General features: G+C 38.0%; 1 protein-coding gene across 2 annotated transcripts in view; it reads left to right on the top strand.

The window, feature by feature from the left end:
- Positions 1–19,031, top strand: part of LOC124159294 (SPARC-related modular calcium-binding protein 2) — a 265,265-nt gene that overhangs the window by 233,876 nt on the left and 12,358 nt on the right. Inside the window, exons 6-9 of one of the 2 annotated variants that reach the window (XM_046535013.1) lie at positions 208–267; positions 1,042–1,146; positions 1,858–2,115; positions 17,909–17,998. In XM_046535013.1, the coding sequence (XP_046390969.1) occupies positions 208–267; positions 1,042–1,146; positions 1,858–2,115; positions 17,909–17,998 (513 nt within the window). The remainder of the gene's footprint in view (positions 1–207; positions 268–1,041; positions 1,147–1,857; positions 2,116–17,908; positions 17,999–19,031) is intronic. The other variant, XM_046535014.1, reaches the window with a different exon arrangement.

Here is a 19,031-nt window from a genome sequence, read left to right as displayed (position 1 = left end):
TGAACCTTATGGGATTTTTGTCAAAGTGGGCGTGGCTTGTCCTACCCAAGCACCCCCATTCCGGTCACACAACGCTCCACGCTCGAGACCAGTGGTGCCCCCTCCAGATATTTACAACCTCCTTGTGTGATATAAACTCTATGATTGCATCTTTCTTTGCATGCGTCTCCGTTCCGCTACCGCTTCGGCCGCCCGCCTGCTGAGTAGGCAAATCCAACACACGGCGGAGCTCTTCAGCCGGCGGACGCGCAAGGAAAACCCGCAAAGGTAAGCGAGAGCGCTTTGGAAGTGGAGGTTCGCTACCCAGCGCGCTTCTGTGCCTTGGTCCCAGCTTTTACCCACAGACGATATGGTACTTATTTCGGGGAAGTACTGAACCCTATTATTTTATTCGACAAAATATTCCCGTTCAATAAAATTTTATCGATCATTTCAACTAAAATGGAAAAAAATTCAATACTGCAGAAAGATTTACCAATGATCCGTTGATTCTACACCGTTACATGGTTTTTGCTAACGAGTTTCATCTGTTTCACTTCATTATTCCATTTATTCTTGGCTGGGGTTCTGTTCTTCATTCCAAAACGTAGAACTTCAAATTCACCAAAGAGCGTCTCCAAATACTGCAGTACTTACGAAAGGATTTTACCTCAAATTATGTTCATGTTATTTTGCCCATTAAAAGTGGTAAAAAAGGAACTTCTATTGCATTATTAATTTGTTATTAAACCCCTAATAAAGATAATTTTATGAAAAGCGATTCTAGTTTCATAAAAATAGGCGTTCCGTATCCTTTTTAGCTGTGTCCAAAACTGTGAAGTGAAAAGTATAAATCATGCGATTGATCGAGTATAGGTAGTTTTTGTTCAAGTTTTTTTATGCTTATGGACAAAATGGTGGCTTGTATGGTATCATATTGTTTAAATTCAAGTTACTTCTAAATTATTTTCGATTTTTTTTCATATTAGTTAACATTCCCATATTTACAGATAATTTAATCCTGACTGCTTTATATTAATTTTGATTTAATCCCTTCATTAGGTTGCGGCCGCGTCGATCGAACGACTTTCAATACAAATCTCATCAAGATTTTCCGCACTGAGTACCACAGGCTGCCCTCCAAGCCTGCATCGCAGCTACCTATAGGTAAGTAAAAATTGTTCATCACTAACGATCCCCTCACTTCATTGAGGTGTATTTGAGTATTTTTCACTTTTTAAATCTATAAGTAAATCTACTGCAGTTACATTTTAACTCTGTTGAATTCATACATATACATGAATAGTAAATAATACTCTTTATTTTAATTTGTTGATTTTTTGTTCTGCTTCTCACTATGTTTATGATGGGCTATTTATTGCAAGTAATTTGGTGATAGCTTTTCATGAAAAGTGCACGACCTTGTGTTCTGTTAGTTTTATATGTGTGAAAACATGTGCATATTATATCAGTTATTAGCTTTGCCAGAGGTCACTATGCGGCCGTCAACAATAAGGGTCAACTGATTCGGTAACAATAGTAATAAATCGTTAAGGGTTTCAAATTCCGTCTGCAGCGTAATTTTGAACCGTTGATGTTGGTTTTTAATAGAGAATATTTCGTAAAACTTACGTCAATAATGCAGTGAGTTTAATTACTTTAATTTTAATTTTCAGGTAGATCCCTTCCGGATCAACCCGCTCAAAATGAATTTTATCATGAATTTGCTCCTCTGGTGAAATTATAAAGAGTCGCTCATGTTAAATTTGGGTCCGACTGTCTCAGTGGTGATGTGTATTGTATTGGGGGGTATCTTTGTACTTACGTGATCGGAGCATATTACGACTGTATGCATGATTAATTCCCCCGTAACCTCAGGCTCTTCAGAGGAGGGTGGCGAAGGAGCGGGTCTCAGCGAGGGTGACCGCCGGGTGCTCGACTGGAAGTTCTCGTCGCTGGACTCGGACGGGGACGGAGCCCTCTCTAAGGCCGAGTACCGCGACCTACGGCGCCTCGTGCGCAAGGTGGTGCGGCCCAAGAGGTGCGCCCGCACCTTCGCCCGCTCCTGCGACCTCGACAAGGACACGATGATCTCGCGGCCCGAGTGGGGCGCCTGCGTCGGCCTCGACTTCAACTGTGAGTATCCTCGCCGCCCACCGGCATCGTTTGCCGTGGTCACGGCCAACCAGAGCCACCTCAGAGTAAGCGTAAATAGAGCAATCGTCTGGGTTGCGCGGTAACGTGAAGCCAACAATAAAACCAAGTGGCTTTGGAAAAATGCCTATATTGGATCTGAGTTATCCGCAGAGTTTCTTCACATTAATAACGGCTTTCGGGCGCTCCCCCGAGTAGTGTTGTCTGAAGGCGACGGCGGCTTCTCCAGCCATCCTGCTGGCGTCTTTACTAATGCCTCTGCTATAAAAAATCTGGTAAATTTCAAATAGTACCAGTTTCCACTAAGTGGAGTAATATTTTCCAAAATTATGAAAGTGATATCGTTTTTATTCCGCTGATTTATTTTCGCAGTACGACATATTTCTGGAGATTTCGGCCGATGATGTGCCCGAACTTGTTGTACCGCAATATTTAATCTGTTTAAAATCATGACTTGATATTTTATTATACCAGAGTCTTCAACTTGATCGAAATTTTTTTAACTCGAATTACTTCATTTCAAGCAATACTGTCGGTGAAATCAACCAATCAGCTGTCTTCTCCTTGACCAAAAGTTGGAGGTGCGGATGTTGATTCCGTTGTTTCGGATATTTATTTTAATATAATGATTATAATAATATTCGAATAATAATGTTAATCTTGGCCTCATTCGATGAACCCAGAAGTCGCTCTTTCCTATCCTTACTCTGAGGTTGCCTCCTCTTCCATTTAGGGAGGATGTGGGTATATGGCGATTCTTTTTCTGACTCATTTTATGTTGTTGTTCTGCGTGTGTCCGTTTCACTTTTCGTTGCGTGTCTGTGGATGTCCGTGCGTCCGTGATTGTGTTTTGTGTGCCTGAGAGTGCGTTTGTATGTTGGTCTCTGTTGTGTGCACGCGAGCGACTACGCTTGCGTCTGACTTCTCTCTCTATAGATACAGTTCTACTAGCTGTGTAAATTTGTCTATACGTTCATTTATGTATTATTTCCTGAATTTCTCTTTCTTTTACGAGGATAGTTTTGTCTTTTACTGCATTCGTGTACTTAAATCTGTGTGTGTGCGTTTTGTATTAACGGGTTGTAGCGGCAGCCCCGTGTTTTTTTGTTTCGTCTCGTATCAATGTTGATTCTTATCGTACGAGTTCATTTTCGAGCCCGCTCTTTATCTATTTTCTCTATATTTTGGTAGTTAAATTGCTGTTTTCTACTGGAATTGATCTCATCGTTATTGTTTTTGTTGAACGTCCTCCGAAGCAGTACACAATGGAATGATAATAAACGTAGTTGGGGGATATTGAAAAGCGTTAGATTCCATCAGCATTTTCAGTCTTGTTCGCTATTTTATTCGTCCCCGAGGGAATTTAAAAATATTTTCAAAGCGTAAAATTAAAGATCGCCACCAAGGCTTCCGTGGAGGTGGAGATATTATGCATTCCCAAGTTTGCACGATATTTTCGAATTACGATTTGGGCAATGAATCAGTTAAGTGTCTTTATAATTGTGAGGCCGAATTTCAAATGCCGGGAAAATGAAGCATCGTTCAGAACATGTAATCAACATAAACCACAAGGCGGCACCTTAATACTTATCTCGTGTATTCAGAAATAATTCTTTAATGATGTGGATGGAAAGAAATGTTGACTTTGCCCTCTTCAGTTTGATAAAGGATTTCAGTTACAACAAAATTTGGATACTTAGTTGAATGGAAATTTGAAACAATTAACTTATTCGCAAATAGGTTACCGATGAGACACTTTGTTACTCCAATTTATGCTACTATTACACCGTTTGTATCCATCCAATTAATTAGACTCATTGTTTATTAATACCTAAAATTGGCTGTAAATAGTATTGACAATAAAGGGAAAAATTCTAAAGATTATGAATTAGATATGGTTTAGCGGTGAAATTCTTTCCGTGCTTGAAAACTTCTATCTCTAGATCTCCAGTTTGTCTTCACCTAAAAATTCTTCCTCAACGCTTAGATGTCCACGAAGACATTGATTCTGATTAAACTATAGTTTCTCTTCTGAAACTGTCAAATATCGGACCCCAGAAGTTGACGGTTATTTAAGGGGAGACTTCAATTCTCGGCGTGAGTCTTAAATTGAAATTTCCATGGAATTTAAGCGTGTGACAATACGGCTGTTAACATTTATTCTATTAGGCACTGAATTCAGCGAATGCTGATCATTTAGATGTATTTTTAAATTTTGCACACCTTAATTACGTTTTTATATCCTAAAATTTCTAGTGATCAATTTCTGACCAATGCAATGCTTCTGACTAATGCGTTGATTATTTGGAATGAAGAGCAATAGGTGATTGTTAAGGTCGCAATATGATTGCTAGTGACATTTTATGATTTCAACGGCAGTTGTGTATGCAGTTTCACCTACTTTGTTTTTCAATATATTTATAACACTCATTACGCTTTACATAGATGAAAGAACAGTTTATTTCTGGATTTCTTAGGAATTAAACGGGTTTCTATCTTCGATGGTGTTGTCTTTTAAAAGCCAACCTCCCTCCCATCGTTATTGCATGCTCCTCGTGTATTATTTTTGCATTAAAATCTCGTAATCTCTCCGTCTGAATGAAAACCTCTCCCCATGCTTTCCTTTTAAAGGAAAAAAATCGGACTTTTCCTCAGGGCAATCAGGCCTCCATCTACGTCGTCATTGGCGACGCCGTGTATTGTGTCGGGCCGCGCACGGAAGCGGTCCCCGCCCATCGATTTCCTCGGTCGGAGACGTAATCAAACCGACATAGTCGAATATGCAATGCTTATATGGAATGAAGGGTCTCCGAGTACAGTAGAAGATGCATTGCCAAGGGTTATAGCCTTTGCCGGTTCTACGGGTGGTTAAAAGCGTCGTAAAAACATTTCTTTGTTAAAGAATCCTTTACATTTGAGAATTTCAGGGCATACTTGTAATCTTATAGTTCGCGAGGTGTTAAGACCGTTTTACAGAGGGCATGTTATTGCACTATCTAGCGTGTGTACGAAGGCGCAGTCAAAATTGCGTCGTGAAAAGCGGTGAATTTCTGCGAGAATGCATGGACGTGAGATGGCAAAATATCCCCTGCTCTAATTTCGACATATTTCATTGCATTCGCGCAATTTCACGCCATAATAAGAAATTAATTCAGTCCTAACGTGCGCAATCAGGTGCGCCGTGTAAAACGGCCTCGAAATCACAAAAATCCTGAATAGAGTAAGAGTTTAGAACCCGCGACATTTTGGTTGACCTACGTGTACTTAATCTCCCTCCGCCACCAAGGCAAGCAATATCCATTTCCTGAGGGCTCAGAACTTTTGGATCGTTGATTCTGCACTAGATAACTTGCTGTTTCAAGTATCAAAAGGATCGTTAGATGAAAATCGTCTATGTGGAAGCCTATTGACAATTTCAGGATAAGCATTCCCAAACAATCTTTGAAACTACAATATTTTGCGTGCGCATTAGCTCAAAACAGGGTTACCTAAGAGCTGGGCCCAGCAGATTCGAAATTATGGCGTAATCTTCGGCGACGCATACGACCGCAAAATCTCTATTCTTATTTGCACTTTGGGAATGCACTTGCAACTCTTCTTGGGAAATTACTTGTATGGATAAATCAGGTTTATTCAGGTGTATATAGAAACTTTTTAGGGATTTCAAGTGGAATTGGCGATAGGAAATTGTGCCCACCATTTTGCTTGAAAGTACCATTAAATATGCTACAAATTACGTGCAGTCACTATTTTTACACAATTCCAAACAAATGTTTATCACCTGCATATCTCTCCTGTGGCAAAATATTGTTGTTTTCCGTTTGTTAAGCACATGAAGTACTGTCAGATTTTGACTGCTATTGTTTGAAGGGAAAAGCGTAGCTGAGAATTTTTCACAAATTGCTATTTATTTAAGGGTAGTATCAAAAGAGAGATTAATGTGATAAAAAGCAACAGCTAATCGAGAGTCATATTGCCAAGTTTCAATTTCCTGACGGCATATGTATGAAGTTTTGTCCTCCTTATTTTCATCTCTGCTCTGATTGTCTTCACAGTTGCATTTTGTATAAGGAATTGCCGTGGAATGTTTAAGCACCCTATTATGCTAATCATGCACATTTTGGCTTGGATTCAGATTGGCTGAAGCCATTACATCCCTATAATTTTTCAATAAATATCAGTTAACTCTTTCAGTAGCTACCTTTGTGTTAGGTTCAGTTAGGTTATTACTTTTAGAAAAGATATTAATTTCCGTTCAAGGCCAAAACTTTCCAACGGAGCACTTTGGAGCATTTTTAACCTTTCATGTCACAAGGTTCTTGCTGATGAGATTTTTTAAGGAATTTTATTGACTTGTTTATTACTATCATCCGATGCATTATGCATCAGGTAACTTCAATTCCTTGTGCGTATTGATCTCATTTATTATTTTATTGGTGCGCTCCATCTCCTCTCTATACTCAGTGACCTGAATTGCTGGTGTCGTTAAAAGGTTAACGTCGTGTACTTGATCATAACAACCTTAATATTTATGTCCAGAGAAATATCTCAATTTCCCAATTAATCGTTTGCTTCGTTTTGAAATGTTGCAGTGAAGTCGAAGTCTTTCGACCTCGTGGCATTAGACTGCAGAGGCCGGGTTTTAAAGCAATGGGCTTTTTCTTCGTGGATATGAGTAGGCGCTAAATTTTCAGGAGGATTTAGGCATTGGCACAATGATTCCTCTTGAGTTAGGTTGGATTCGAATTGTCCGTGAAGGGTTAATCTTCCTTCCTCATTTAGGTGGCTCCAACTAGCTCTAGCATCGAACTTTCTATTAGTGTATTAAATTGGAGTGGAAATTTTTATTGCTTATGATGCCCATTTTGGCTTGGACTTTTTCATTGCATTTTTCATTTGGCATTTTTCGGATTGGTTGGAGCTATTACTTCCTCCCAAAGTAAGAAAATTGTGAGTGGTGAATAAATATGTATAAATGCATTTAAAAAATCGTCGTTTATCCTGGTTAATTATCTTAATAAATACTTATGAGATTTCTCCTAGATTATTATGCATTATGAATTACTAATGCATAATAATGCACAATTACATGCTTAATTATAGGTTACTGAGGTAATAATGCAATTTCATTATGAAGTCATTGGAAAGCAATGCGCAGATATTATAGTTGAATGCGTTCTATAGTACCATGAAGTCCCAAAATTTCAATCTCTTCAGCATAGCATGAAATTCAGCTAAAAATTATCTTACCTTACGTGGATTACATAATTACCTAAACCAGCAATTTGAGTCCTTTCCTATGCTTTAAAGACAGTTTATGCGATACATCTTTCAAAAAAAGTGATTACGAAGAACATCAGCTCAAATATAATGCGTGGTTGTTGTGTCTTTACTTACAATTAGTTAGTAAGGATTATCCTTGGGTCTCCAGTAATCTTAATTTTTGGAATTGTAATCGTAGGTGGAATGTATCTTTATCATGAACGTTTCAAAAATATGCGTTACATGAGGATTCATGAGATTAAGTAAAGCATTTCGACTTTGTTATTCCGCGTTATTTAAATATCGTAGAAATGTCTTCGAAGTATGAAATCTGTCGAATGCAGATCATTAATTCACGAGTTTTTGGATTTCTGTGAATAAATACTGCTCGTTTATTCTCGCTATTCATGCTACTTCCATACCTACTCACTGCTTTTCAAACCATTGCCTTATTTAGTTATTTTTTAATTTTATTTTACCTTTTTCGCCTAATTGCTTTCCGAGTGGTTGGCTTCTCAAAATTAAGTGAAATTGACTGTTGTGCGATTTTTTTTCGATTATTCTGATTCAGTTACGGTATTCCTTCAACTATTTGGGAATGAATGCTATTAGATTCTGTCTAATATGGCGCGCTCAATTAATGATAACTCAGCTTCCCAAACATAAAGCATTTTGTAGTGAAATTTGGTTGCTTATTTTACTTTTGAAGCTTTGGAAAGTAGTGCTTTGAAGGGTGTAGAAGGTTTGGTGGGACCTTATTTGCATAGGCTAGCACTAACACTTTTTGTATTCTGGGTTCGGTTCTTATCTTTTTACCTTTCTGAAATCTCAGTTCAACTATGTAGAATGTTTACTAGATGAGCTTGTATTGTTTATCATGCTAAAATATGCCTACAATTTAAATGTCATACATTGATAATCAATGGAATATTTTTGAAAATTCATATTTTATCAATTCTTTAAATAACTCCATATTCCTAAATATCTGCAGCCATAATAATTTTCAATTAAAACTTGCTCTACATTGGCTCTGGTTTATAATTAATATAAACTTTAGTATGTCTATTATTCCATCTGAAAATTATATTTTAAAATCAGCTGAATGGCTTTAGTAGCTTTGCAAGTCATAACAATAAGGTGTTTGTTTAACTTTTTCAAGTATGCTGCTAACAAAGTTAAATATTACACTAAAGAGCAGCAACTTAATATTAATTTTCAAGAAATACAGATACCTTTATCTCATTTTCAAATAGAACATTACTGTGTTTTAAGCAGTCATTTGATTAATGAAATAGAATGTTAATAGGCAAAATTACATTTGTGATATTTAAATGAAATTTTAGTTTATTTTTCTAGCACACCGAAGTACATTGATAGAAAGAACATACAAGTAGCAATATTTCAACAGAAGTTATCAATGACTACTACTTACCCTTGTGGTTTATTTCATTTAAGGAAGATGAGTCAGTTGATTGAGTATAGAAAATATTCTTGTGTTATGGCAATCAATTTTTGGCAAAATTCTGCTAAGACCTCTTTTCACCTTCCTGTTTGTGGCCTTGTCAAATATTGTGCCACATGTAATGTGATGTGATGTGCCTCCTTCGTAATCATTTTCTTCTGGCCATTGTATCGTTGAAATTGGAATATAAATTCTGGAAATGGTACCTCTACTAGTGAATCATGCTCCATAATGCAATGTGTTAAAATTATCTTCAATATATCAATAAAATTAGTGAGAGCTGTGCGCACTACGACAAAATTTTAGTTTATTTTTCCAGCACCTCGAGGTACATTCAGTGACAGAACATAAAATTTGCAAAATTTAAAAGAATTTATCCATGGCAAAATAGACGGTGTATTCGTTATTAATTTAATTATGCTATGTTTAAATCATGCTCATTCGGACGAGTCAAAATTGCGTTTAAAAAAATGCATAATTAGTCAGGGTCAGTCATTTCATCCTGAATTTTAAATATATTTAAACACGTGATCAATCATGTGATAAAACTCTCCTTACAACTAGTCACTGTACTGCGAATGTGATCCACGTCTTGGTTTGTTAATCGCCGCCGGGATGGTAATGATGATGATGGTGTATCTGGAATGACAGGGTAATTGGCCACGCCAGTGCTCTCATCCCCTCGTGTCACTTTTGGGCGTCCCATTTTCGCTGTCATCCGCCTGAGGCGAGGGCAGAGCCGTTGGACCCTGAGGAGGAGGAGGGCCCTTCAATGGGGACTCCGATTAGATGCGTGTGTATTGCGGCAGGGCGGGGGACGGTTGTGCTTCCCCGTCGTTAGAGAGGCGTGTCTCCAGTCTGCACGCGAGATGCCTCGGCCTCCTCCTGTCGGCAGGTGGATTTGCGGGGGAGAGGGGGGAATAACCATCTCCTCAGGAGTCACGCGACGCAAGGAATTATCACCCCACTCGAACTGCACTTTGACAGGAATGCGTGCAGAAATCCATGACCATTTCATTAAGGATCGCCCTAAGTTTAAGAGGGCGCATCACTCCCGCAGGATCTCTCCCATTTTTTCGTGTCGTGTTTCTTTTTAATAATTACGCTAAGGTAATTGCATTTTTGGACACATAAAGAAGGACGAGATAAGACTGGAGGCGTTCGAGATGTGGGTGTGGAAGTACCTTGACGATGATGTAATAACATCAAAACCTAGGTCGGAATAAAAGTTTATTATCTTGGAAAATTGCAAGTGTTTATTTCAAGATGGAAAAGTTCTACTCCATAACGCTTGGTTTTTCTGAAGAATTGAGAGTGTAAAGTGGACGGAAATAAAGAGGAACAACGAAGTGCTGGAGGGTGAGGAGAGGAAGCTTGTGGATGAGATACGGAGGAGATAGAAGGTATGGATGGAGCGAGTACTTAGCGGGGAAGGGATGATGAAAACAGTGTTAGAGGGTAGAATGTTGGGCAAACGAAGGAGAAGAAAGAGGAGAATAGGATTTTTGGATAGAACGAAAGAGAGTAGGTTTTATTATGAAATGAGGAGGGAAGTCCGTGAAGGGAGGAGAAACTGCAGAATACTTCTTAAGTACTCCACGGAAACCTATCATAATCGGTAGAATACTTTAATAATAATAATTCGTATTTTCAGGACCTGAAATACCAAGACAAGAGTGTGAGTTTTGAACTAGGAACTCATTCCCTACTGTGTCGAGTGGGAGTGATGCGTCCAGGGACGCCGACTAATAAAAAATATTGGGGGGGCCCAAACCGGGGATCAGGCCCCGGGAAATTTTATAAGTAGTGAGTTTTAAGTTTTTTAAGCTTTTTAGAAGAGTCATATGATAAATATTAGAGTCCTGATAATTCGAATATCGATATATGGACACTCCGGAGAAAATCGGCAAGCCTGACACATTTTTTCCTCTCACCCATAAAGAATTTTTGAGGGGGCTCGGGCCCCCTCAGGCCCCATGGAGTCGGCGCCACTGGATGCGTCCTCTTAATGAGGTTGCATCGCGACGGAGCTACTCAAAATAAAACCCTAAATTAATGTATACTTCATTATTATTCTAAAAAGCAATTCTTCCACGCTCGAGTTACTTCGATTCCAAAAAAAAGTTCTGTTTAGATTATGCAGATTACTCTAATTACGTATTTAATAAATTGTCATTATCAGTCTTTTGAAACGTTTATCGCACAGTTTTCATTAAACTGTCACATTAGAACTCTAAATAAAGCCCAGAGCGAGTTCCACAGACACAAAAATCATTCGCATTGACCAGTATTCGAACCTGGATCCCGTGAAGTCCACAAATTTTCGGTATCAGAACTGGAGATGACAGAAAATCAGGAAATAATGTACGTTGGCGAAATCTCACCTGGTTGATAGCTGTCTGACGGAGAAAGTGACACTTATTTCAAAAGAAAATGTGAGCGTTATTTGGAATATTACTCCCACTTATCGAAAATGTGTACGCTGAAGTCAAATGGAAATAAAAATAGGCGCTGATCTGGGTTGACAAAAAAGGAAAAAAGCGGGGGACAGAAAGGACGAGGCATGAAAGTGATCGTGAGATTGATGAATGAGGATTACAGAAGTAAATTTTGATGATGAATTTCACTGAATTTCCTCTTGTACGGCAAAAATCTGTCTACGTCGCGAAGTTTCCGAAAGTGAGAAAACGCAATTAATTTAATGTATTTTAAGTTCAAAATATCCGTCTCAAAGTTCAGTTTAATGACAGTTCTTTCAACTTTATACAGGGAAAAAAGATAATAGAATGGCTAGGGAGATTATGAGCAGTCAGTTTTATATTTTATCATTTATTACGGTACTTGAACATAATTTATGGTTGCTCTTCATATCTAATATTCTGCTCCGTGGACTCGTATAGCGTTGCTGTCCCTTATGATTCAAAGTAACTGAATGCCACAAATAAAAATTTATACTAGCTTTGCGACCGGAATCCATTACAATTTTTTTAATACCCCATTACCATTTTAATGTATTGCTTCAAATTGCCAGCGTTGAGAGGAGTTTTATTGCTGAAAATATATCATCCGCGAAAACCTGATTTATACATATAAATGATTCGAGAACTGTCGCGTAAGTTTACCCATTAGAAATATTCTGCCGCACGCAATCTACACAATTTTGAAGGCCGATAGGCTTGCCAAGATTGTATTACTCAGGAACGGAGTTAAATATTACGAAAGTTTTATTACCTACTCTCTTCTTCCACCACTCGGAAATTCATGGAGAGAATAGTACACTGTAATTCGCTGGCTTGGTGGCGTACCATACCTGACTTTTGATTTTTTTCATGGCGAATTTCATCCTTGGTGAATACTTTCAATGATTATCTGTTCATTGTACCGAATTCGGAGAGTAACACAATAATGTGTTATATTCATGAGTCAGTAAATTCGCCGGGAGTTTATTGGAAACAATTGTTTTCAATAAACTCTTAACTTGTATTGAAGTTTATAATTATTGTTCAGTTGCTAAGAAAATATCATGCGGAGACTCGGCTGTGGTCAATCTTAGGCTGTTTGCTCATTTAATGGATGAATTTAAAAATTTATCGCATGCTCTCGTTCGTGAAATTTTATTGTATTTGCGATTTTAGCTTATTTTGTTCCACTTAACATTTGTGTTATAATACTGCGCATTTTTTCCGAGCATTTCGGATGATCCTGCGGCCGTAGCAGCGTTCGTCTGAAGCCAATCATCACGCAGTAATATTTTCTGTCCCTCAGAATCATAGCTCCAGCGATAGGTCTTCAGCGACCAAAAGAGTGATCGCTCGATCCATCATTTTCTGAATCACACGGTCACTCCCACCGTCCCTTTTTCCATCGCTTTAACCGTCACTTTCCGTATCTACAAGTGTCATTAAATTAACATCCAAGCGTAGCATTACAATAGCTGTTAGACATTAGTTAGTACCTGCGGCGTAACTAGGAATATGCTTTGGGGTGAGGGGAGATGGGATAGCCTGGGGTGGCGCCCCTCCCCCAAGGCAACCGGGAAAATATTTTAAAAATGACATGCCAGGAAATACATTTTACATCGATTTGGCGCTAATTATTTAACTTTGAGCAGATGCAGTTATTGCATTTCAAAACTAGACAATAGTTTTAAATGATTCTTTCTTTCTCTGAGACTTTGGGGGTGATCTATCCCCTCATAGTTACGCCGCTGATTAGTACAATGGTGCGTTCTGTTTGGATGAGGCTATGGTAAAAGAGACTCACCGAGTGATGCAAAGCCCATCCTCGAGCCATCGCTGGAAAATGATCGTGTGATTCATGCATAACACTCGGCTACGCTATTACTTATCATGATTAAGATCTACCTTTTACTGTATTTCATAAAAGCGATATGAGTATAAGTGATTATTGGAAGTAATTGTTTTCATCTTCTCCAATTTATGGGAAAATATACTTAAACTTTAGCTCATGATTGGTCCCATTTTTAGCAAGAAACCGGAAAATCGGCTTCTACGAAGTTTCACTACATTCTTTGCCTACTTAGTTATATTAGTTAAAAATTTATTCTAGAGACTTTCAAGATTTAAATCGTAGATTCTTGCAGTCTTAAAATCAGGCAAATCTTTCTCGTCAATCATAGTTCCTTTTCTTGGCGTAAGTCCCCTCCCGAAAATCCAAAATGTGATGTTGTTCCCACGTCAGCACGTATAATTTTTTAAGTTAGAGAAAAATATTTTGGCATTGTAATTCAATTATCAAGGAAAATATTTCCTCAGGAGATAATTGATTACTCGACTTTGAAAATTTATTCTTTTACCCGTATATCCGAAAATTACAACCGGATTTTTCTAGTGAAAGTTATTTAAAATATTGACCTCCTTAATTTCTGTGAATTTCTTATGATATGACCAATGTCATCATCATCACTGATTGAGCTTGATTTGTCGCAAATCTCCACTCAGTTCTCTTATCAATTACCTAATCTGCTTTTCATCCTTCTCAACCTTTTCCAAATATTTTATTCGAGGCCTTACTTTGGCATTGTTGCTATTCACTTGTCCCTCGACGATTGTCTTGAGGGCCTCATACTACACAGGGGATTCAGGGTTTCCCCCTCGGACAGTTTCAGGTATTCGCATGCCCGGAAATGGATTTTTTATATTTTTTATTTTGGCTCTTAAAGCTACGAAATAGTTTTAAAAAATAGCAATTTGGTAAGAAAAAAATGTTAAAAGTGAGAATTTCACAGCTTACAATAGTTAATAATGTATTATATATACAGTGAATTTGTTCCTTGATACTGCACTGAAATCTAAAATAACGTTTTCGAAAAAGCGTCAGATTCTTCTGATACCTTTTCATATTTTATTTATTATTTCACATGATCCTTTTGCACTTAAGTAAATGAAGCAAATAATCAAAACGTAGAATTTTCTAACTGGAAAAAACTTTAGTTCAAGTAATTGATTCCTTCATATTTGCTTCACGATAGATGTGAGCGTTGTGGGGCCCCCTAATCTCGGGGCCCTCACCAATCGCCTACAAGCCAACCTGGCCAGACCTCCCTTAATTGTCTTCATCAGGCCATCATTTCTCTCAATACGGCCAATTTGGTTGTCCCATCATCTTTGTAAGATTTTCATGAGGCTTCTCCTGTCCCATACTCTTCTTAGTTCTAAGAGCATACCCAGGATGAAAACTAGGGGGGGACAAGCCATGGTTGTTCAAGTTGTTGGTAAGATTTAAGCATGAAAAAGGTGAATTAAATCAACATTTTAAGGAAACTAGCAGCTCCTTATTAGTTTATAAAATTATTTGCTTGAAAAAATATTATTTTTCGTAAAGACATTTGCGATTTTTGCCTCTAGGGGGGGCAGCTGCCCTCTCCTGCCCCTCGCTGGGTATGCCCCTACTTAGTTCACCAACTTACTAGAACGATCCTCGTAATTCTTCTGTTTCACCTAATTCGGAAAGCTTTTACCCCTTATTTATCCGCTGTTGTCATTGTCCACATCTCACTTCTGTAGAGAAGTATTATCTAAATGTAAGGACTGATAAATTGTTTCCTTACTTTCCTTAAATTTCCCGCAGCAAGTAGATCTTTCTTTTTGTGGAATACTCTCTCCAATTGGGCTACGCTAATTATAATTTCTTTTTCTCTTCTTCCATTGCTAGTTATTCTGCTTTTTATTATTTCGTAGTTATTTCTTATTTTGTTGTTAGTCTTGACTTCTCCCATGATGCATACTTATATCTTTGATTTTGTGCTTATTTTCTGCTGATATGTACCCGTTGCTTTACTCATATTTGCCAGATTCTTCTTCAAATCTGTTATGACAGCTGTCACCAACAAATTGTAGCATGCTTTTTTTCTCCATGGATACTCACTACCTACGCCTTTTCTTAGATTTCCTCAATGGAAAACATGACAATTATGAGTGGTAAAGCTCAGCCATGCCTCACTCCTTTCATAATTCTAGCTTCTACATATTTGTGTCTTGACTTAAGCACTTCTACTTGTTTTTTATGTACGCTATGAATGATTTTCCTGTCATTGTGAGGCATTCCAATTTCTTTCAAGATTCTAGGCATTCTCTTCACTTTGCCTCCCTTTTCAATCTTCGGTTCTCCATTTTTGTCCTTTAGGGTGTTACATTCTTAGTGACTCCTCACCTTTCCTCAAAGTGGTTTTTCACTATCCTGTGGGCAACTTCTATTCTTCAGTGAAACCTAAAACTTCCTGCATAATCCATGGTTTCTTATTGACAACATTTATTCCAGCTAGAACTTGTTCAGTTACTGCTGGCAGTCCACTTCAAATCATTTTCCAACTCTTATCCACTGATTCCTTGGTCATATCTTCTCGTATTATTTTTTCAATATTTCTTGGAAAGCCAGGCCTCCATTAATTTTTCAATTGAGAACAAAGTATCAGTGCTGACAACCTGCACACCACCCATCTTCCCTTCAAAGCAAATTTCTGAGTACGTAAGTGCAATGTATACTCTGATATCTGAATAGGGTGGTTTCCTATTATTTTTTTATTGCCGAAATCGAAAGATTATTACTCCTGGAGTACGTATTTCACGCTTTTAGATTTTTAAATGACGATATCTATTTTTCGCGATTAAATGAAAAGTGAAAATTTTCAAGCGCGCGAAAACGCGACGCTTAAGTATGAATGTCGGGAAGTCTCTCCGCGTGACGTATTTCTGGTTCCCCCTCCCGCCCTGCGAGGTGACCTTGAGGCGAGGCTTAGCGCTGATACGATGCAGGCTGCTAGCGGCTAGCCTAGTACCCTGCTGGCTGGTAGCGCTTGGCTTAAATAAGGATTATTAATAACTTATCAAACGAGGAAAACTTTCCGACCTTAGCCAGTTTTAATAAGTGATTGTTAAGACATGTTTCCCTGAGCTCTGCGCCTCATGCATGCAATGGTAACCTCAGACGACGTATAGCTCCTATCTTCTCGTATAGAAACTAGGTCCCTGTGACGTCACGTGGAGTGGCATCGCATGGGCGCCAATCTGGCCCTTTTCAAATGGGGATAAAAATGGACCATTGCCATTCGTCTAACCCGGTATTTCTAAAACAAAATAATTTGTATATTATGAATACACTAATGGTGGGTAACGAATCGCAATCAATGCCTTTCGTTTTCTTTGATGAAGGAAACCACCCTATTAGAAAATACATCATGCATATCATAAAATAAGTGGAGTAGTTGCGACTCTCATAATATGGTTGATTCATCGCTCAAAGTTCCACATATCAGCTTGATTCGCTTTTCATAAATTCCCTCTTCAGGTCATATTTACCAGTAAATAGAATCTCCCACTCTTTATGATGGATGAGGCCACAGTGTGTTATGAGTAGCACCATCAGGGTAGAAAATTTTACAATCAAGTCAAAAGGTGGACAAAAAAAATCAATTTTGTATTGTTTACTTGCTTTCATTGACAATGGCCAGTTTCATGTAACCTTTAAAATCTTCATCGGCAGAGCAACAAATAGAAGCTATTTCCATGTAATCCACAAGCACAGATTTCCTGAAAGCTAAATTTCCTAAATTGAAGGGAAGTTTTTTCTCATACATTGATTGCCATACCACAGGACACAGGCTCCAGAGCCTTCTGAGGATTGAGTTCTATGAGGAAACTGGGGCAGTGAGCATGCTGGAGTAGGTTTACCCCGCTGTATAAAATTCTGTCATATTTTTCAAACAAAACCAATTTTTATCCCAGTATGTAAATCAAGATGCGCTGATCCAGGCATGTTATTTCTATTCTAAGCTTTCATTGATAAAAGATGATGATTAAAAATATTCCCTCAAATTTTTCATGAAGTTTGATTCAGAACATGCCTCAATTTTGCTGTACCTCTTCACATGTTCCGCTAAAAATTTATTTTACTTCTCATGCATTTCATTCGATTCTTCGAGAATGAATCGCCAATGATGCTTTTTCAAACTACCCCCCCACTAATTCAAGTATTTTTTTTCCAAAGAATATTATTGTATTTAATTCATTTCTTATTAGCAGAGAAAAAAAACCTATATCTGGTATTTTTTAGTCACAAGGGAAATACAATGTGAATGCTCAATATTACTATAATAGGAGTAATTTATTTTAGAAATCATGTTGTCCATGTAATTACGATCAGATCAAGATTTTTATTCTGGAAATTGGAGGGTCTGCTTAGAGAATTTGAAAAAAAAAGAAATCAAAGTATTCGGGAATCATAAATATTAAATGCATTGCTCCAGTCTACTCCAATAATTACAGCCCTAACCACCAGACTTTCATGTCTGTCTCTGATGCGTAATAGAAAGCACCCTTTTGTGCAGGGCCATCTATGGGGAATTTATGGTACAATTTGTTCATCGAGAAAAATTGAGGGAGGAAAATTGAGAGAGATTTGAAAAATACAAAGCATGTATAGCGTCCACTAAATGGGGGCAATGTCCCATCGTGATTGGGGAAATGCTATAGCGACACCAATTTCTAGAGAAAGTGATGTGGTTGTGCATGTGTGTGTCCTTGAACTGTTCAGATGAGGGGGGCCACAAACCAGGCGAACTTTTGGACAAGGAGCCGCAGGGCAGGCGTGGAGGTCGAGGAGGGAAAAGAGGAGGAGGTGGAGGTGAGTTGATTTCTGATGTGTCCTGTAAAAACATTACACCTGTATTCAGTGGGCAGATTGAAATTTGTGAGGAAGATGAAGTTGACGATGATATATCAGGCGGAGAGATTTGATTTAGCACCTGGCTTTTGGAACACTTTCAATGCGGAGTGTTTCTAAGGGGCCTTAGTGCCATAAATGTTTTGCCTTTGCAACATGCATATTTTGCTTTTGTAATTGCCTATATCAGTGGTGGATTTAGGTTTGGACCAAGATCGGTGGGGCTGGTGCAGAATACCACCAGCCAAATCCTTCCTTATCATTCCATAATTACAGCAGAAATTTGGAATGCAGTGATGGATTTACGTTTCTCTATAAGCATTAAATGTGGAGATAAACATATGAAGACATCTCTTCACTTACACAGTATGGAAATGAATCTCTATAACGCTGTGTCTTAATGTCCTTTCCCTTTGACCAACTTACCTCACATAAGATTATATGGTGTAAGGACTGATTTTTTCTCCATATGGCTTGATACCTGTATCTTTATCTAATGTATTAGCTCAAGAGTTGAGTATTGTACCGTGTTAAAGGGAGTTTCAATGCAAAAGTTCATTTTTTAGGAGCTGAATATATTACCAATAATAATGCTAAGATAAATTCCAGCTGGGCAGTAAGTATTGCAGGATATTATCGGGGCATATGACTAGCACCTTCATCCAGACTAAAATATAGTAAACTTTTTGGCCTTGTCAAATTTTGCTAATAATTTGTCTCTGGTGCCTATTATTAACTCGAATATGAAGGTATGAAAAAGCTTCTACTCCTCAAAACTTTGAAGCTTACTTTAAATTTCATGAACTGGAGATTATTTCAATTACTTGTTAATTATGGTACAAAATCTGCCATAATTTCTGCGTAGTATTTTTGAAATTCATTATCCAATTCATTCCTCAATATTTTACCATGAAGTCTCAAATTATTTGAGTTTTTTCGAGCTAAGTTGAGACTGAACTTAAGATATTTTCTCCGATTCACCATTCATTACGCA

This window comes from Ischnura elegans, chromosome 5 (genome assembly GCF_921293095.1).
Source record: "Ischnura elegans chromosome 5, ioIscEleg1.1, whole genome shotgun sequence".
Taxonomy (NCBI): Eukaryota; Metazoa; Arthropoda; class Insecta; order Odonata; family Coenagrionidae; genus Ischnura; species Ischnura elegans.
This window is presented reverse-complemented; position numbering and strand designations above follow the sequence as displayed.